Here is a 22017-nt window from a genome sequence, read left to right as displayed (position 1 = left end):
TAGACATGGGTGTTTATTCCATTTGAAAATCTCTATTCATGTTCTACTTTTGGACCCTCCATAGTTCTGTCCAAAACACACTCCTTGCTATTTGGACATACTGAAGTGTGTGCAATGTCCAAATTCTGACTTTCCAAAATCAGGATTTGGATGTTTGTAGCAGATGGATTTTTTAGGTATTTTAAGACAGCTATCTGTTTTGAATATAAGCATTTTAATGAGTGGTATTTATATATGTAAGTTTATAACACGGGGCAGCTATGTGCGGAAGTGTCAGCACTTAAAATCTTAAATTTCCTAGGAATTTGTATCAGGAAGTCAGTCATTCCAACCTGGACTCATTGGTCTCAATAATACAGGAAAAAAAAAGGAGCAATGGGAAAAAAACCTTGATTTTAAAAACTCAAGAAAAATCAACTGTTCAAAAAAAAAAAAAAAGTTCAAATCTTGTAAATCACTACAAAACTTGAGATGGCAAGGACTCTCTAGAACAGGGGTGTCGAACTCAATCAGAGAAGGGGCCAAAATCTAAAATCCAGCCTAAATCGTGGGCCGAATGGTTTACTGAACAGTCATAAACTGACAATGTTAACCAGAAATGTGAATTTAAAATGAGTGGAACAATCTTTTCCTTAACAGTGCTGTTAACCAACTCACATGCTATCAAGCAAAACAGTAATATTGGTATCAAGCAAAACAGTAATATTGGAATGTACCTAAAATGCTCATTGTTTTGTTTTCTGGCTAGATGTCTGACACCGTTTTCCCCGTATCAATGAGTCAATGTTCGGTTTTATTTCTTGGGCTGTAGCAACCCGCAAAACAGCATGGAGGTTGTCATCGGTAATGCGTGATCTGTGCTTGTTTTTGTTCAGATTCATTATTGAAAACATCTGTTCACAAAGATAGGTGCTCCCGAACATGGATAGAATACGGGCAGCATGAAGTCGGAGCTCTGGCATTGAGTCAGGGGGCAGTAGAGGGTAGAAGTCCTCAATTTCAACATCCTGAAACCTTGATTTCAGGCCACTGTCAGACTGAAGCTCAATTATCTCCATCTGAAGGTGATGGGGCACATTGTTGACATCAACTGTAAAAGAATTGGCAAAGATGTCAAAGCCTGAGTGCTGTGTTCTAAAGTCAGAGAAGCGCCGCTCAAATTCACTTAGTAAACGGCTAACTTTGGTAGCCAGCCGACTGCAAGGAAAAGTACCAGAAATAGTGGTTGAGATATTCAAACAAACGGGAAAGTGGGCAAGATTGTCCTGTTCCAGTTGGGACTTCCATAGTTGAAGTTTACGCTGGAATGCTGTGATCATGTCAGACATCTTCGTGATGACTTGTTTGCGTCTCTGCAGCTTCAGATTCAGTTGGGCGAGATGCTCGCATATGTCACACATCATAGCAAAATCACATAGCCAGGCGGGATCCGACAGTTCAGGCAAGGGCTTTCCTTTACTTTCCATGAAAAGAGCAATTTGTTCTCTGAGCTCAAAAAATCTTTTGAGGACTGCGCTCTTGCTCAGCCATCTTACTTCTGTGTGGTATGGCACGTCTCCATGCTCTGCACCCACCTCCTGTAAAAACTGCTGGAACTGGCGATGATTCAGGCCACGTGCCCTTATAAAGTTAATAGTTTTAATGACTGTGGTCATTATGTCATTCATGTCCAGAACTTTTCCACACATAGCCTCTTGGTGGATAATGCAATGATAAATAATCAAGGGTGTGTGGCAGTGACTTTTTTGCATTCTTTCCTTCATTAGTCCAACCAAGCCTTTCTTTTCTCCGCACATTGAAGGTGCGCCATCGGTAGTTAGCCCCACCAACTTTTCCCAGGGTAATTTAAAATTATTTATAGATTTCTCCACAGCCTCAAATATATCTCTACCAGTCGTCGTCCCATGCATGGCAGCTACATCCAAAAGTTCCTCAGTGACAGAGAGGTCGGTCTTCGTAGCACGTATAAAGATGGACAGCTGCGCTGTATCAGTGTTGTCTGTGCTTTCATCAATAGCAAGTGAAAAAGCGAAATAACTGCATGCCTGTTCGGCCAGCTGTGATGATAGATTTCCTGAGAGTTCTTGAACTCTGTCTGCAATGGTGTTTCTTGACAAACTGACAGTTTGAAAACTCTGTATCTGGTCTGGGCATACTTTCTCACACACTTTTAGCATGCATTGCTTCAAAAAGGCACCCTCTGAAAAACACCTTGAAGTACGGGCAATTTCTTCAGCCACTATAAAGCTTGCTTTCACTGCAGCATCATTTTTCGCTGTAGCCTTTGTAAACATTTGCTGCTGTGATTGTAGTTTGCCTTTTAGTTCTTTAACAATTTTATGCTTTTCTTCCAAAGTATATTTGCCATACTTAACATTATGTTTGGTGTCAAAATGACGACGTATATTGTACTCTTTCATCACCGACACTGTCTCATAACACAATATACACACTGGTTTGCCCTCACTAAGCACAAACATGTATTCATTTTCCCATTTGTCATTAAATTGTCTGCCTTCACCGTCAACTTTTCTTTTCCTGGACATTTTGGGATCAATATTGGCAGTAAAAGATGTAGTTTATTGGAAATCTGCGTTAGAATAAAAAAGTCAGTCAATAAATGCCTGGCTGGGTACAGATAGCAGATTCTGTTGCGATTTTTATGCCTACACTTTATGCCAGGAACTGGCAGCTTCTGCTGTGTATTTTTTTTACATAGTTCCCCCCCCCCCCCCCGACGTCCGATTCACCCCAAGCAGGACCGCTTGCACGCACCTGCACCCCCACCCCGAAGGACCGCCGACTCCCCGACTCCCAACACGATCGGGGCAAGAGGGAGCTCAAGCCCTCTTGCCCCCCCGACTCCCCGACACGATCGGGGCAAAAAGGAGCCCAAGCCCTCTTGCCCGCCGATTCCCCAACTCCCCGACAATATCGGGCCAGGAGGAAGCCCAAGTCCTCCTGGCCCTGGCGACCCCCCCCCCCCCCCCCGCTAGTTGTTCAGGCCAGGAGGGAGCCCAAACCCTCCTGACCACGGCGACCCCCTACCCCCACCCCGCACTACATTACGGGCAGGAGCAGTGGCGTACCTAGGGTATGTGGCACCCGGGGCCCATCATTTTTTGACACCCCCCCCCCATGTAAAAAAATTTTTTTTTTTTTTTTTTGCAATAACCATGAAATGGAATAAATGGTCAGAATAGAAACAGGCAGTGAAAATTTTCTTTTATTGAACCTCATATATGTAACCATTATTCCAAACATAACATAACATAAATTATGTCTAAATTGTCATGACATTAGAAGTACATATGGAGTAGTTGCAGGTGATGCTTGGGACAGTTCTGATTGTGTTAGTTCGGTTTTATGTGTTTTTTGAATAGAAGGGTTTTTATTTCTTTTTGAAGGTTTTGCAGTCTGTGGTTGATATCAATTGGTTGTAGAGTTGGGGGTCGAGTGTTGCAGCTCGAATGGCTAGGAGGTTGTCGAACAGTTTTTTTCTTTTGACGTTTTTGGTTGGAGGGTGTGTGAATGGTGCACAAGTTCTCCTATGTCTGTTTGAAGTGGATTGAATTATTTAGCTGAAGAAATTAGTTACCCCCCATTCCACACACATTAATTCTCTTCCATTTTTGTTCCCATTATAAAAAACACTGATAAGTTCCCAGAAAAAAAATACATTAAAATAAGAAGTGAAAACAAAGGCCCCTACAGATGAGAACATAACATAAGAATAGCCTAACTGGGTCAGACCAATGGTCCATCATGCCCAGTAGCCCATTCTCATGGTAGCCAATCCAGGACACTAATACCTGGTCAAAACCCAAAGAGTAGCAACATTCCATGCTACCGATCCAGGGCAAGCAGACACTTCCCCCATGTCTTAATAACAGATTATGGACTTTTCCTCCAGGAATTTGTCCAAATCTTTCTTAAAACCAGCTACACTATCTGCTTTTACCATAACTTCTGGCCACTTCATTTTTAAGTTTAGATCTTTCCTTTCAAACAGAGACCTTGCTAGATGTCAAATACAGCACAAGGTAACTTCACATGGACTTAGCTGTGCAGGAAATGTGAATCTCCTCATACACCCACCATATAGTGCAAAAATGTGCAAAGGTCTGTTTTTTTCTTTCGATCACTACATAGCCTAATGCCACACAAGCAGCGCTGTTACAAACATATTCTGTAGGTCAATGCTAAGGATAACAAAGTTTCCTTCCTTGGACCAGAAGGAGATAAACCACTGGAAGAGATCCCAAAACAACACCCAAAGACCCACTCAGTGTGTGAATCAGTTGAGTGGAGTGGACTAACTGGGGGGTGGAAATGGGCCCGGAGTTTGCTCAGCAGAATTTCCCAGACCACCTCTTCCTCTCAACACATTGACACGCTGCCACCATCACCACTAGGAACACCTCACTGGGTAGGCCAGCTATGCTATAAACTTTATAAAACACATTATTATATTTTCTTATAAAGCACATATTTTAACTGACCTCTCTGACATCCTCAGCCTTTCCATTCACAAAAATAGAAGGAAGAAAAGTTCCCATTTCCTGCTGTCTCATGTCCCCGGCCTATACAATATTTTTTTTCTGCAGACCCTTCAAAAGTCTGACCAAATCCTCGTTTCACTTGCATTATAAAGTACTGAGGATGCCATCTCTCCCCAATCCCAGGTCCTAAAGTCTAAGACAGTAGCGCAAACTAATGCTGCCAGATACAGGAAAAAAAAATTTTGATTCGATTCAGCCCTATTGAATTGGTTTTTCAATTCGATTTTCCTGCCCAGTTGGGTGATTTTTTTCAAAACTCCTGGTGGGTTTTATAGCTTTTTCACCCCCTTTGGCTTCTCCTAACCACACTGGCGCTGTGGTGTAAATAAAATAAAGAAACAAAAAGGACTTTTCCTCTTTCTGTTAAATCCTAGCTCACGTTTGCAGTCCAACACCAGCTCTGGCAGGATACACATTTCAAATCTGACATGTTATAATCACAAAACAGAAAATAAAATTAATTTTTCTACCTTTTGTTGTCTGGTTATATTTCAAATCTTGTTGGTCCAAGGCTCTGGTTTTCTTCTGATAACTTGCTTGCCAGGGTCTCCTTCTTTCTGCATGCTAACCATCCATCTGCCAACTCTGTCCTCCCTTTCCATTTCCCTTCCCTTCCCAGGAAGTCTGGTATCTTTCCTTTTTTTCATCTCCCTCCACAGATCCACCTTTTCTTAAATACCCTTTCATCCGGCATCTCTCCCTCCTTCCCCACCATCCCAGAGTCCACCATCTCTCCGTTTCTTTTCCTAATTACCCTCCTATCCAGTATCTCTATCCCTCCTCCACACCATCCCTTGTGTCCAATTTCTCTCCCTTTCTGTTCCTTCCCTCCCTAAATCCCATGGTCCATCATCTCTCTCCCTCTCCTCTATTTTCAGACCCATTATTTCTTCCCCCCCCCCCAAAGTTTGGCATATGCATGTCTCTTTGAACACCCCCTTCCCTCCGTGTACTTCTAAATCATGGTCCCCCCCCCCCAAAGGCCTGTCCCCCCTTAAAGGTCTGCCTGTCCCACCTTGAAGGCCTGCACCCCCCTTGAAGGCCTGTCCATTCCCCTTGTAGGCCTGTCCCCCCCTTGAAGGCCTGCCTGCCTGTCCCCCCCTTGAAGGTCTGCACCCCCCGAAGGCCTGCACCCCCCCGAAGGCCTGTCCCCCACTTGAAGGCCTGTCCCACCCCCTTGTAGCTTCTCCCACCCCCTTGTAGGCCTGTCCCCCCTTGAAGGCCTGCCTGCCTGCCTTTCCCCCCTTGAAGGCCTGTCCCCCCTTGAAGGCCTGCACCCCCTTGAAGGCCTGCACCCCCCCCCTCGAAGGCCTGCACTCCCTTGAAGGTCTGCACCCCCCCCCCGAAGGCCTGTCCCCCACTTGAAGGCTTGTACCACCCCCTTGTAGCTTCTCCCCCCTTGAAGGCCTGCACCCCCCCTTGAAGGCCTGTCCCCCCCCCCTTGTAGGCCTGTCCCCCCCTTGTAGGCCTGTCCCCCCCCCCCTTGTAGGCCTGTCCCCCCCTTGAAGGCCTGCCTGCCTTTCCCCCCTTGAAGGCCTGTTCCCCCCCTTGAAGGCCTGCACCCCCTTGAAGGTCTGCACCCCCCCAAAGGCCTGCACCCCCCTGAAGGCCTGCCTGCCCCCCTTGAAGGCCTGCCCCCCTTGAAGGTCTGCCCCCCCCCCCGAAGGCCTGTCCCCCCTTGAAGGCCTGCCTGCCTGCCTGTCACCCCCTCCCCCCTTGAAAGCCTGCTTGCCTGCCCGCCCGCCCCACCCTGAAGGCCTGATGCCCCGACCCCCCCCGAAGGACCGCTCGCCCCCCTGGCCTCCCCGCACCACCTATGAACAGCCGCAGCAGGATCGCGAAGTCAGCGTCAGCGATCCCTGCGCTGCTTCCTGCGCCACGGTCCCGCCCCTCCTCTGACGTCAGAGGAGGGGCGGGATCGCGGCGCAGGAAGCAGCGCAGGGATGCTGACGCTAACTTCGCGATCCTGCTGCGGGCTGCTTCACAGGTGGTGCAGGAAGGTCAGTGGGGCGAGCGGTCCTTCGGGGGTGGCGGGGGACTGAACGGCAAGGCCGGGAACACCCCCTTAGGGCTGGTACCCGGGGCGGCCCGCCCCCCCCGCCCCCCTCTAGGTACGCCACTGGGCAGGAGGGATCCCGATTTTCAGGAATCCGACTGGAATACGGCTCTCGAGGACCGGAATACCCTACCCCTGCCCTAGAAGAACAGAAGTATGCCCAAAGGGATACAAAATAATAGAGGTTTGCAGAGAAAACAAAAGAGGAGGAGGTATCGCCATAATAGCTAAAACCACCTTAGACCTAAAAATACAAGACAAATCAACTACCCCATACATGGATCTACTAGCCTGTCAACTCTCAAGCACATCACTTAAAGGAAAACTAACATGCATGCTCTGCTATATAACTCCAGGAAACTGGAACACAGCAAAACCAAAATTTGAAGATTTCATTTACCAAAACTCACTAATGACAACATACATAGTAACATAGTAGATGATGGCAGATAAAGACCCGAATGGTCCATCCAGTCTGCCCAACCTGATTCAATTAAAATTTTTTTATTTTTTCTTCTTAGCTATTTCTGGGCAAGAATCCAAAGCTCTACCCGGTACTGTGCTTGGGTTCCAACTGCCGAAATCTCCATTAAAACCTACTCCAGCCCATCTACACCCTCCCAGCCATTGAAGCCCTCCCCAGCCCATCCTCCATCAAATGGTCATATACAGACACAGACCGTGCAAGTCTGCCCAGTACTGGCCTTAGTTCAATTTTTAATATTATTTTCCGATTCTAGATCCTCTGTGTTCATCCCACGCTTCTTTGAACTCAGTCATAGTTTTACTCTCCACCACTTCTCTCGGGAGCGCATTCCAGGCATCCACCACCCTCTCCGTAAAGTAGAATTTCCTAACATTGCCTTTGAATCTACCACCCCTCAACCTCAAATTATGTCCTCTGGTTTTACCATTTTCCTTTCTCTGGAAAAGATTATGTTCTACGTTAATACCCTTCAAGTATTTGAATGTCTGAATCATATCTCCCCTGTCTCTCCTTTCCTCTAGGGTATACATATTCAGGGCTTCCAGTCTCTCCTCATACGTCTCCTCATATGTCCTCATACAACTTAATACTAGGAGACCTTAACCTACACCTCGATAACCAATCCCACAAACAAGTTGAAAACTTACTAGCATACCTTGAGGACCTAACATACAAGATACTAGACACTCAAACCACACATGAAAAAGGTCATCAATTGGACATTGCAGCCTACATGTCCCAACAGCCCACTCAGCCAAAAATTTACACATCTAACGGATACTGGTACCGATCCATATGGTCTGACCATTATACATACTCCTTCAAAATCAACTGGACTGAAAACAAAAGCAAACCAATTACAAAAAAAATAACTTACAACTCACACCCATACATTGACCTCACCAAATTCTGGACAAAGACAGACACCATAATCCAAGACTACAACCCCAAAGACTTCATCCCACAATGGAACATCCTAAGCACAGCAACCCTAGATGAACTAGCCCTGGAACAATCCAAAACAAGAATACTTAGAAAATCCGTCAAATGGTTTGACAATGAACTACTCCAACTCAAAAGAAAATGCAGACAACTAGAAAGAAAATGGAGAAAAAGTAGCCAAGATTCCACAAAAGCAGAATGGAAAATGCTTCACCAAAATTACAAACAAAAGCTGAAAGCAAAAAGAAAGACATACTATACAAAGCAAATAGGAGAAGGATCCCAAGACACAAAAAAGATATTCCAGTTACTAAAAGAACTCATAGACACCTCACCATATCTGACCACTAACAACTCCCCCCCTCCCTCAGCCACCGCATTCTTCAAAAATAAGATCGCTAATATCAGATCCATGTTCAATGATACACCGACTCATCTAGAAGAAATCTCAACTTCTCCCACAGAAAAAGAATCGATAGCAGCAGACAGAACCTGGTCCCACTTCTCACCTATACAATGGTTAGACTTCAACAAACTCATGCAGCCTGTGAACTTAATCACTGCCCACCATACCTACTGAAAACCTCCAGTACGCTATTCCGCACTCTGCTCCTACAATGGATACAAACCCCATCACCGACGGCCATTTCCCACAAAACCTCAGCGAAATCATCATAACTCCAATCCTAAAAGACCCCAAGAGAGCAACAGACCAACCATCTAACTATAGACCTATAGCCTCAATCCCACTATATGTTAAACTAATGGAAGGCCTAGTACCGTATTTTCACTCATATACCGCGCACCCGTGTAAAACACGCACACGGGTATAGTGCACGGGAAACTGTAATTTATGTAAATAAATTTTTATATACCGCGCACACCCCTATACCGCGCATGCCGCCCCGACTCTCCCGTCGCTGCCCGACTCTCCTTTCGCCCGCCCCGACTCTCCTTTGGCCAGCCCGACTCTCCTTTAGCCCGCCCCGACTCTCCTCTGGCCAGCCCGACTCTCCTTTAGCCCTCCCCGACTCTCCTCTCCCCCTTGAAGTCCTGTCCCCACCCTGAAAGCCTGATGCCCCCCCCGATGTCAGATTCACCCCCCCCCCGCAGGACCGCTCGCACCCCCACCCCGAAGGACCGCTCGCGCTCGAACACGCACCCGCACCCCCACCCCGAAGGACCGCTCGCACCCCCACAGCCTCCCCACCTCCCCCATCATGTAGAAGCTGCCTACCGTCATCCTGCTGCTTCCTCTGCCGGCGGTCCTGCCCCTTCTCTTAGCCCTGCGTCTACGCTGCTTCCTCTTCTGGCGGTCCCGCCCTTTCTCTGATGTCAGAGAAAGGGCGGGACCGCTGGAAGAGGAAGCAGCGTAGACGCAGGGCTAAGAGAAGGGGCAGAACCGCTGGCAGAGGAAGCAGCAGGACGACGGTAGGCAGCTTCTACATGATGGGGGGGTGGGGAAGCTGTGGGGGTGCGAGCGGTCCTTCGGGGTGGGGGTGCGAGCGGTCCTGCGGGGGGGTGAATCGGACGTCGGGGGGGAACTATGTAAAAAAAAAGGGGATAACGCGCTCACGAATATAACGCGCATGATTATACTCAGTTTGTAAAAATCGTGTATAACGCGCGCGTTATATGCGTGAAAATACGGTAGTAAAGCCCTAAACATTTACTTAGATTATCACAACTTACTCCACCCCATGCAATCTGGCTTCAGAACCAACTACAGCACAGAGACCCTACTAGGAACACTCATGGACATCGCGAGACAACACCTCTGCACTGGAAATAAAATGATGATCATACAACTAGACCTCTCTGCAGCCTTTGATCTAGTAGACCACGACATCCTCTTACAAACTCTAGATGCAATAGGAATTACAGGAAAAGTTCTAACATTTAAAGGTTTAAAGGATTCCTACAATCCAGAACTTATAGAGTAAAAACAAGCAAAGAAAAATTGGATCCTTGGTCCAACCCATGTGGAGTGCCACAAGGATCTCCCCTATCTCCCACACTTTTCTACCTATACATTGCCTCCCTAAGCTCCTACCTAGATAAACTAGGCATTACCTCTTACAATTACACAGATGATATCACCATACTCATCCCCTTCAACCAACTTGAACCATCCATGATAGGCACAATACACGGAACACTTGAAACAATAGCAACATGGATGAAAGAACACAAACTAAAACTTAACCCGGACAAAACAAACTTCATCCTCCTTGAAAACTGCAAAACCCCAACCTTGACAAACATAGAAATTAACTCGATCTCTTACGCCATTCAACTCACGCTAAAACTCCTCGGAGTGCTGATAGACAGAGGTTGTATCATGCAACCACAAATCAACAAAATTATAAAAACATCATTCGCCACTATGAGAAACCTTAGACAAGTCAGAAAATTCTTCGACAGAAAACAATTCCAACTTGTGGTTCAATCCCTAATCCTAGGCCTAATAGACTACTGCAACATACTATATCTCCACTGCCCAACAACAAAGATGAAACAACTCCAAACAATACAAAACACAGCCCTAAGATTTATCTACTCATTGAAAAAATACGACCACATCAGAGAGGCCTACCACGACTCACACTGGCTCCCAATACAAGCCAGAATACACTTCAAATTCCTTTGCCTACTATTCAAAGCTATAAATGGAAACACCCCTTCCTACTGGAACAATCGACTAACTCATTCCACCTCAATCAAACATAGGAGAACTCACACAATATTCGCACACCCGCCAACCAAAAATGCCAAACGAAGAAAAATATTTGACAACCTTCTGGCCACCAGAGCAGCAAAACTGGACTGACAACTCACCAATCTGCTGACTTCAACCACAGACTACAAAACTTTCAAAAAAGAAACAAAAACCTTACTCTTTAAAAAACACATAAAACCAATATAACCTTACCAATAAAGTTCCAAACTCCATCGGCATTACCAATCTACTCCTTAGCAAATTAGAAAATGTTCCTATGTAACCTTATGTATTAAGATCAAATCAATTCTTATGTAATCCACCTTGAACTGCAAGGTAAAGGCGGAATAGAAGTCACTAATGTAATGTAATGTAATTGTTCTCTGGACCTTTCTTCACCCTGGTTCCCAAATACCAAATATTAAGCACTAATTAAAGGAGATAAGGAATCTGGCTTTATCTTTAAAATATATTTCCTTGTCATATCTAAAGGCGCTATCAAAGGTGATTTAGGAAAGTTCATCAACCTAAGATTTCTCCCTCTCACTTGATTTTCAAGATATTCAATTTTCTTAAATGAGAACAGTCTATCTTTTACTAAAGCCACATTAACCATATGAGATTCTGCCAATTTGACTTCTAAAGTCTTAATTTGAGTAGTATGTTGCTCCAAAATTTTCTCATGACCTTCCATAGATCCTGAAAGCTGATTAAACTGTTTAGTAAAAAGGGCTATAACTTGTTAAAAAAAAAAAAGAGTTATTGAGAATCTGCAAAGCGTCCCAAATGGACTCATTTGTAACAACATTAGGTCTTTGCAATTCCAACAGCTGAGGACCAGCACCCAACGAGTCACTAGCCAGGAGTTGATGGGTGCTGCCTCCTTCCAAAAGAAGAGGATTGAAGCTTGAAACCGTTGTCGAGGGCCCCTCCAAGGAGTCAGAAAATGGCTCACTTCTGGATGACTCTATACTCCAGATTGTAATGGCTCTCTCTCTCCTGTAGATTGTGGAGGAATTGTTCAATGGATGGGGCTTAATGAAGCCACATTGCCACTGCTGCCTGTGGAATACACCGCCCGCAAGTTCAGACTTTAATGTTAGGGAAGCCGCTGTAGCACCAAAATCTTCACAGGTTGTCTGCCTTAGACCCAAGGTAAGAGTAAATTTGGAGGGAAGATTTTCTCACTGCCTTTACATAAGAACATAAGCAATGCCTCTCCTGGGTCAGACCTGAGGTCCATCATGCCCAGAAGTCCGCTCACGCGGCGGCCCAACAGGTCCAGGACCTGTGCAGTAATCCTCTATTTATACCCTTCTATCCCCTTTTCCAGCAGGAAATTGTCCAATCCTTTCTTAAACCCCAGTACTGTACTCTGCCCTATTAAGCCCTCTGGAAGCGCATTCCAGTTGTCCAGTTCCTCTTTTTCTCTATTGCAGAGGCACAGAAAGGTAACCAGCCTAGCAAACACAACCTCACTTGAGTTTCAGCATTCATCCGGCATGCTTCACACAGCAGCCATCTTGGATCTACAATAAGAGCTCTGTCCAAACCATTTTTAAACCCATTTATGTTAACCAATATTACCACATCTTCTGATACCTTGAAGCTTTTATGCTCTGAGAAGTTCCATCTGCTGATGCAGCATTCAGTGAAACAAGTGGACCTTGTCGGGAGGTTTTTTTTTGGTTTTGTTTTTTATTAAGCCGTGTGCTTTTGATGAAATAAGGTTATATAATTTCCTTGCTATAGAGAAGCATGTGGATGGTCCCTGATGGTAGACTATATTTGGAAGATAAGTTAAAGAATTTGTTCTATTTTTTTCTGCACAGTTTCTTGATGTTGAAATACCCATGGGAACTATATTGTGTATTTTCTAGACAGTCACGTGCCATCTCAAGTTTTGTACAGATGTAAATGATTTGAACCATTTTTTTAAGAGCAGTTTCTTTACTTTACATTATAAGAGTAATTGTTTGATTTTTCAAGTGTTCTTTAAAAATTGTATGTATTACATATATTTCACTTGATGTAAGATATAAAAAAGAATAAAGAATTATTAAAAAAAAAAAAATAATAAGAGAAGTTGGCTCTTCTCCAGTTTTTTCCCCACTGCTCCTTTTTTCTAGTACTATTGAACCTGATGATAGGAATAGACTCCATGGTGGAATGATGGACTTCTTGATGTAATCTTCCTGGGAGGTTTGAAGTTTTTTTTATTTAAGGTTGAGGATTTGATATGAAGAGACTGTTCCATGCCCTCTAGATAAAATGTTTTAAATAATCTTTTTTTGTGGATGAGTATTTTTTTTTTATGTTTGCATCCTGATTTTTGAGATACTCTGAAGCTACAAAATTGCCATTACCATGTGTAACTGCTGACTCCTCCATGTGGAAACTGTTGGACCTGTGCTGTTCATTTTTCCAACATGTCTCTCTTTAAAATGGATGCTACTATTTCACATGTTGGCATACACATACACACTCTTGCAGGCATTTTTGAAAACACTCCCTGTCTTAATTCCAATCTCTACGCTCTGTGTAAAATGGGAGATTTACGTTTTATCGTCATCATTATGTTTTAATGTAACAAAAGTAATATTTTAAAAAATCTCATCCAGCATAATGGGAGTTTTTAAAGTCTGCTCATTTAAATGTGTTAAATTAAACAACAATCATAGATAAGGATTTATTTGTAATGAATGTCCCTTATATGAAATAATTTGGCTACCAAGTATACAATGCAGCATTAAACTGACATATTATTTTGTATAGCAGCTGTGGACGAAGCATTAAAATTATCCATTACAATGTAATGCTACAGTTTTCTTTTACAGTATAGAGGTAGGTTGTCTTTTCTCTTTCATTGTCTTCATCAGGCCTGCAAACACCAATCATACTTAGTGGAAGAGCTGCAGTGATAGCTACAGCCATGAGAGCGTACAAGGCAAGGTAAGGAGAGAAGACTTGGGTTTGCAAGCTCAATGCTGAGACTCTTAACAACTGCTCAAACACAATCAATATTAGTTACATGGATATATGGTTTGCTAACAGAGCTGACAAGGAGGCTGATCCTCTCAGTGGAAGATTCAGGGTCAGCCCTCAGCCAGTTCCGGCCTGACCTGCCCATTGCTTCTCCTCACCCTGCCAATCATTCAACCTTGCCCCACCCATTGCTTTACCCCTGGCACAGCCGATTGATGGCCAGAGACGAAAGAAGTTGCCTCCTCAAAACAGCAAGAAAGGCTTGCATAAAAGGTCATTTCCTGTGGCCGCGGGATTAGCAGCAGCAGGAAAAGACCTTTTATGAGGGCCTTTCCTGCTGCCTTGGCACAGGGAGGCAACTCAGCCAGAGATCCTGGCTCATAAGCAGAAGGGCGGGAAAAGACCTTCAAAAGGGGAAACTTGGCAGGTCTGTGCTAATATGAACTGCATCTGGCATATAGGACTAATGCTCGATGAAAATAATAAAAACAAACAAATTAAAAGTTAATATCTAATCCTAAAATAGTGCCTTACTAATCCATAGGTATTCCTGAACTAGTTGTAGTCTTCAAAACAAAGAAACTGATAAGATCACTGACCAGCAATATTAAAATACAGCATACAAAACAATTTTTTTTTTCTAAAATATATACAGTCTTTAAAAAGAATCCAAGTAAACATATCCATACCAGTAAAAAAGTGTTAAAAATCAATTCTAAATAAAATGTTTATAAAATAATTTTTTTAAACAATCTTTTCCAACATTTTTGCTAACCACGTGTCATCTAGTTAAAAATGTTTTATCAGTCTTTCTTTTGGAGTATATTCATCTCTCAGCATTTTGTAGGAATGTCATCAACGGGTCCTGTTAATTGTCCAGGATCATAATATGCACAAACAGCATAGCAGATGGATACTGGTTTCCGTTCTTGGATAAGAGGCGAATTTGGCGATACCCTTAAAAAAAGAACACAAAGATACCGCTCAACACACTTTCTTTATAATGCAAATAAAATTAAGGCCAGGGTCACATCAGGAGTGCAAAATTATTGACCGTCATTGCAGAGAGGGGAAGGGAGGTGGTTGTATTGGCAGTTTGGGGCCGGAGAGATGAGAGTAGCATTAAATCAGGGTCAAGGAGAGGATGATAATAGTAGCTCAAGACTGAAAAGGAAAGGAAAAAAGTGGCTGCCAATTGCAAAATCAGATTCAGAAAAGGTTTCATAACCCCCCCCCCAAAAAAAAAAAACAAAAAAAAACCAAACCCCAAGAAAAAGTCACCATTTTCTTTTGAGAAATTGCTAAATATGATAAAATCAGGGCCCTAGTGATGTGTTACAAGTTTGAATTAATACCTATCTAATTAATGTATCAAATATACACTGTGGACAAAAAAGAAACCCTAATGTTTTTTGTCATATCTTCCACAGAACTCGGCTGATTCTCATGAAACGTAGTGTTGTATCCTAAGGGAAGCTGATGTAAAATGATGTCAATATTTCCCACTGTACCAAAGCACTACCTTGTGAAAATGAAAGTGTGAACTGAATAAAAAGCACCTCAAAACATTGAATGGCGTACCTTGCACAAACTCTAAAGTCATACAGCAATGTTCAATTAATCAGATGTTGGAAGTGCGCTCCCTCCGCACGAAGGCACGTCCTCAGCCTTGGTCGGTGTGTTTGAGGCTCATCCTCCTGGTTAAGTATAAGATCATGTATGTCGTCAATGTGCTCTTGTGGGCGCCTTGAGCGAGGTCATCCGCTGCCTGGCTTAAGGTCCACAGTGCCCGTTGCTCGGATCTTGCGTAGCAGCACATCAAGGCCGTTTTTGTTCCAACCCTTCTCTGGGAACTCTTTCAACAATCTTTCACTGCTGTAACCTTTTAGCCGTATCAAGTTCTTTATCAGAATTGGGTTTTCTGCAGTGAAAACTATTTTGTTACAGAGACTGTCTATAAATTATCATCTGCTTCTCTGCGTATCCCATAAAAACACTTCATTTTCACAAGATAGTCCTGTGGTACAGTGGGAAATATTTACATCATTTTACATCAACTTCCCTTAGGATATGACACACTAAATTTCATAAGAACTGGCTGAGTTCTGTGGCAGATATGACAAAAAACATTAGGGTGTATTGTTTTTTGTTCACAGGGTATACTGGTTTTTCAATCACTATTATATTTATTTTTCATTATCTTAATCAGACATAAAAAGGAAGGAAAGAAACGTGTCTAGAAATTATTTTTGTTTAATTTATGTTTTTATTTAATTCACTCAAACCCAAGTTTATTTAAGTGGAGGAACAGTGGGCTGAAAACCTGAGGAATTGCGTTGATTCCCATCGCAACTCCTTGTGACTCTGGGCAAGTCACTTTCCCTTCCGTTGCCCCGGAGAACAAAAGTTAAGATTGTGAGCCCACTAAGGACAAGGAAAGTACTGTATGTAAGCCACTTTGGTTGTATAAGAGAAAGGCAATATATCAAATTCATGACTCATTTATTTGCTAGGATTTATTACCATCCTTTTGAAGAAATTCACTCAAGGCAGAGTATATCCCAGACATTGGCAATAAAGCGGTAAAAAAATCAGATTGTTAAAAATATTCAAGTAACAACAGCCATTATGACATGGTATGCTTTTTACAATGCCAATATACAGTACGTGGAGTAAAGTATATATGCGGTAAGCAAGTCCTTCTGCAGTAAATGGAGCCAGTGTGTTAGTCCTTGTGTGTGTAACTAGCTAGACAGTTGCTTCTTTCATTAAAGGCTTTGTAGAAGAGCCAAGCTTTAACCTGCTTCTTGAATTAAAAGTAGGATTGCTTTAGATGAAGCCTGTCTGGGAATGTGCTCTGCAGAAGGGTCATTGTTTGGGGAGACCCAAGTTTAACCTGAGGAGGACAAGGGCACCAGGCGTACAGGTCTGAACTATGCTAGTTGTACTCTTGTCCAGTGTTTCTCAACTTCTTCAAGCCAAGTACTCCCTAAGCCTAACAAATACCCCCATCCAAGCTTAGTTTTGGATTCTTGGGGATGGGTGTTAAGATGAATCCTCCTCCTGATGTGGGGAAAAGGCTAGTTTTTAGGTGACAGTTGAGTCATGTGGTTATTTTTCCTGTGGTTGAATAGGCGAGGCAGGCAGGTGGCAAGGCTGCAGTATTCTTTGGAGTATTTTAGGAGGAGCCATTTTGTATCTTTGAATGTAATCTCTTCAAAGTCATTCCAAGATCTGTCTGTTGGTCTTTTCATAGGTGGTTTTGTTGCAGTGTGTTTAGCTGGATCGGTGGGGAGGGGGCAGGTGGTCTCGTGTGGATTGAATCTTTGTTTTAAAATGGTTGACTAGTTCCGAGGCTGTTGAAATAAAGAGGTGGTCACCATTTGTGATCTTCTTCTTGTTGGTTAGGTTTGTTGATTTTAAGATTAACTTCTTTGCTGATCTGTTTAGAGTAGTACTCTTTCTTCTTTTGCATCAATAGAGATTTAAATTTGAGAATTTTCTGGTGCCACTTAGTCTTGTTTTCTGAGGATGGGTGTTTACGCCAGTAATACTAGGCTTGTCGGCAAGCTCTTTTTAGAGACATGAGCGCTGAGTTGAACCACTTCTTCAATGATCTTTGGATTCTTTTGCTGCATTTGAGTGGGGCTAGTTTGTTTAGGATTTGCTCAATGATCATTTTCTAATGGTCCAGGAAGCCTTGGTCAGAGATGGGAAGGGATAATAATGAATTATCTATTTCATTCCAGTATGATTCAGGAGTACCATGTACCATTTGTAAATAGGGAAAAAAATTTGTTTTGAGTCAAGCGCCAGGCACTCTGCAGTTGGGCATAAGAAGTACCTAATTGGATTACCTGATCTAGTGCAATATTCCCATTACACCATGATTTAAAACCAGAGACATCCATCCTTGGCGAGAATTGAGGGTTTTCTGTAAGGGAAGGAAGGGAGATGCTAAGGGTGTTCTCCCCTCTCTTTGTCTCCACCAATGCCAGGCTCTGTGAAAAGGTTGTAAGAAAGAGGGGGAGTGCTCTGATCCAATCCCATGAATATATGCCAATAAAGAGGTTGGCCCACTGCAGGTATCCAAAATGTTCTCTGGGGAGTAGCGTCTCTGGTTGGTGATTATTTCATGTATCTATCTAATTAATGTTGCCACATTATAAAGACAGAGATCATGTAGTCTGAGACCTCCCTGTGGTTTGGTTAATAGTAGTTTAGAGTAGCTGATTCTTGCAGCTTTGTTGTGCCATATGAAGGATCATATAATCAAGCAAAATAGATGATCATCCGTCTTAGTGACCCAGAGTGAAAAGGTTTGTAAATGATATAATAGTTTAGGAATCAACACTATTTTTACTGACTATTCTTCCAAAACGTGATAAGGGCAAGTGAAGCCATTTCTCACACAAGAGTTTGATTTTTTCCTATATTTTCTGTTATGTTGAACTTATATGTTGTCATATTGTAAGCTTAAGTAAATACCCTGGTATTTAAGTTTGATTTTGGTGAGCCCAATTCCCAGGCTCTTGTGCCAAGTGTGCAGGTGAAATATGTAATGGGAGGCCTTTGGTCTTAGCATAGTTAATTTTTAATCCCGTAAATCTGCCAAAAGCAGCTATAATGGATATTATATGTGGCATACCAACATCCGCATGAGTCAGATATAATAGCATGTCGCCAGCAAACAAACCTGTGTGATATTTATTATGTCCCACCCAAATACCTGAGAGTGAATCATCAGTATGATTTTAATCACTAAAAGTTCAAGAGAGAGTAAAAACAGTAATGGTGAGAGTGGGCATTCATGTCTTGTTCCTCTAAAATGTTCAAATGCTGAAGAAAGGGTACCATTTAAGAGTAATCGAGCAGTAGGGTGAGTATACAGTATTTTAACCCAATTAAAAAAACTCCTGAAGGTCCATATCGTGGCAGTATATGAAACAGATGATCCCAAAAAATCATGTCAAACACCTTTTTGACATCAAGGCTTGCAATAAGCAACTTGTCCTCTTACCTGCCGTCAAGACCGCCAGAGCTTTTGGCAGATTCAATGAGGGGTATCGCCCAGGGACATAGTCCACCTAGTTGTCATGTATGAGTTTCTGTAAAAACTTGTTCAATCTCTTGGCTAATATACTTGCTAATAATTTATCTTGATTGAGGAGTGAGATGGGTCTGTATGAGCCCAAATGATCAAGAGCCCTAAAGACAATTTGTTAGATTGAGGAGATTATGTACGGACTTCACGGAATTCCAAGCACGAGCTAAAATATAGAAATCAACTCAATCAATTACCCTATTGTTTATTGTTTATTCAGATTTTTGATTAAACGCTTTTTCGAAACTACAAAGCGTTGAACAAGGATTAAAATAACATTTAAACAAATTTAACAATTAAGACATATATTTATATAAAAAATTACTAGACTGACGGCAATTACATACAGGGTAATTACGGACCTGAAGGCCCCTAAACACAAATAGGAAGGGGGGGAGAAATACAATTGATATAGAAAATGTGAGAAACATTTAAGGTAAACACAAAAGGGACTGGGAAAATGAATGTAAAAAACAAGAATAGGTTAATCTCTAAGTTTCAGTTAATCAATTAAAAGCATCTTTAAAAAGAAAGCACTTTAAATTTTAAACAACTCTAAAACTACTAGGTATGACAATAGACAGATGCTGTACCATGCAACCACAAATAAATAAAACAATACAGAAATCTTTCGCAGTTATGAGAAACCTTAGACAAGTCCTGTGGAATGGCGCTCGCTGGTTGGTAGGGGGCGCTATAATGCGGTAATGGAATGGATAGTGTGCAAGATGTGTTTGTGGAGTATAATGTGGATTTTTTCTACATATAACACCTGCTTTTCGTAAATCTAGTTAGAAACATATGCGTTAGTTAAGGCCACGCCTAATAGAAGCGTATGAAAGTTGGTGAATAACAATCTGAATATGGACTGCAGTTAAGGCCAGAAAAATGCTACAGATAAGGAAAAGCATAATAATATTCTCTTTATGTATTTTGCTATTAAGCCAAATCCTAGGGGAAATCAGGTAATACGTAATATACTTCTAGAGGTATTAATAACTCCATTTTGTATTAATGACTCCATTTTGGTTTTCAGTCTTTCTGTGTGTCTCTTCCTGGTGTAAATCATACTGAAGTTTTCCCGCTTAAAAAAGGCCCGGGATTCTAGTGTTCTTTGTGTGGACTGCCATGCCAAAGGGGAATAAGAGAAACCTCATGGTCTAAGTATTAACAGATGGTCCTGGCATTTCAATGCTGGGTAGAGAATAATCTTTTTTTATATGTTTTAAAGAATTATGAGATGTGAATGAGATATGAGTGTGCTTGTCTATGGATGTTTGGGGCCCCGAATGAGCAATGTGTGGAATGCAGGATGTGTGATAGAATGATTTGTATTTAATTTCAAATGTTTTACATATATGAGATTCAAGAAACTTTAAGGGAGCCTAAAAGCAACATCTGGAGTTAGGACAAGAGTGAAGGATTGGTTACCATGGAAACCCTCTAGAGGCCCGGCAAAGGTCAGCTAGGTTGACCTCCAGCATAGGAAGGGGGGGTCTGGGATTTTTCTGTTCATGTGCGTTAGTGAACCTTGCAGCTGTTGGTTTTCCAAGCATGGGCTCTGCAAACACAAAAAGGCTGTTTGATTTTAACTTTTTGAGAATTGCAAAAGGCGCATTGAGTATGTTATAATGTATAGCACATTCAGAAATTGATGTAAACAAAAATATGATTTGTAAAACTTTTTTCAATGTTAAAAGGAATTTTCTTTGTTCATACCTAAGGACAGCCTCTGTTGGCTGATTGGTTGGCAGGAGTGATGTCATACTGGTCAGTGTGAAGGTATAAAAGGAACGCACCAGTATAAACTCTTTGGGGGGCCACATATGCTTCAGGAGAGGTGCAAATTACACACCTGGGGGATCCCCCCACTGCATGAATGCCTAACGAAAGTTGTTTATGCCAAAACGAATAAAAAATTAACCGATTGGAAAATATTCATACAAGTGTCATAATTCCCGGGCAGCTAAGGGCAGGGTTTGGTAAGGTCCTTGCTCAGTCCGAAAATTCTTTGAAAGAACACAATTCCAGCTCATTGTGCAATCCCTAATCCTAAGTCTACTAGACTATTGCAACATCCTCTACCTCCCCTGCCCTGCAACAATGACTAAACAACTACAAACAATTCAAAATACAGCTCTGAGTCTTGTCTACTCACTGAGGAAATATGACCACATTACTTCAACTCACACTGGCTTCCAATCCAGGAAAGAATACTATTTAAATTCTACTGTATACTATTTAAAACTATAAACGGAGACAGCCCAACCTACTTGAACAACCACCTCATCCAAACTACCTCAACCAGACATAGAAAAACACACACCCCATTCACCCCCCTCCCAATCAAAGAAGTTAAACGGCAAAAACTATATGATGGCTTACTAGCCACTCAAGCAGCAAAAATAGATACCCAAATCTCCAATCTACTGATAACAACCCCAAACTACAAGATGTTCAGAAAGGAAATAAAAACTATACTCTTCAAGAAATCCCTGAAAAAGACTTAATACCACGAGTACCTTCCTTCTTCCCATCTTCTCACTAACTCACTGATACTACCTGATCTACTCTTTACCTTCACAAGAAATGACCTGTGATCTTACTTTGTAATCCTCCTTCTATAACTCTTTTGTAATTCGCCTTGAACTGCAAGGTAATGGCGGAATAGAAATCTCTAATGTAATGTAATGTCACATAGATTTTGATCGAGGTGATATCCCTATCATTGTATTTAGATTCTTATATTTGGCAAGTGGTATACAGAAGATTATTTGCAAATATTGGCACGTACTAGAAAACCACATTTGATTAGTAGTTGCTTTCTCCAGAGATAAAAATTTGAAGTACTCTATGTTGCCTACTTTTTCAACACACCTAGATGTTCAACTTCACAATGGGCACAGGAAGTGTGGGAAATAAAACATTTGCAGTCTAAGTCTTAATACAAACTTTTTCATTCACCTGAAAACTCAGAAAGAATATGCTTTAAGATATAGCTCTGATTGTAACAGCAACAATGTCATTTATATCATTCAGTGCTCCTGTCAACTCATTTATGTAGGAAAGGCCAAGAGGATGATAAAAATCAGGATCACTGAACACCGTAGCTGTATAAATAGGAATATCATTTTGTCACCTCTTGTTGAACACTGGAATGAA

General features: G+C 42.2%; 1 protein-coding gene across 2 annotated transcripts in view; it reads right to left on the bottom strand.

Annotated features, from left to right (window-relative positions):
- Positions 1 to 13441: 13441 nt before the first annotated feature.
- The window catches only part of PLCD1 (phospholipase C delta 1), a 170214-nt gene continuing 161638 nt past the window's right edge, over positions 13442 to 22017 (bottom strand). For both annotated transcript variants that reach the window (XM_033931741.1, XM_033931740.1), the window contains exon 15: positions 13442 to 14708. In XM_033931741.1, the coding sequence (XP_033787632.1) occupies positions 14620 to 14708 (89 nt within the window). In that variant the 3' untranslated portion in view covers positions 13442 to 14619. The remainder of the gene's footprint in view (positions 14709 to 22017) is intronic.

The sequence above is a fragment of the Geotrypetes seraphini genome, chromosome 2 (assembly GCF_902459505.1).
Source record: "Geotrypetes seraphini chromosome 2, aGeoSer1.1, whole genome shotgun sequence".
Taxonomy (NCBI): domain Eukaryota; kingdom Metazoa; phylum Chordata; class Amphibia; order Gymnophiona; family Dermophiidae; genus Geotrypetes; species Geotrypetes seraphini.
Note: the sequence above shows the minus strand (reverse complement) of the source record. Positions and strands in the feature narration are given on the sequence as shown.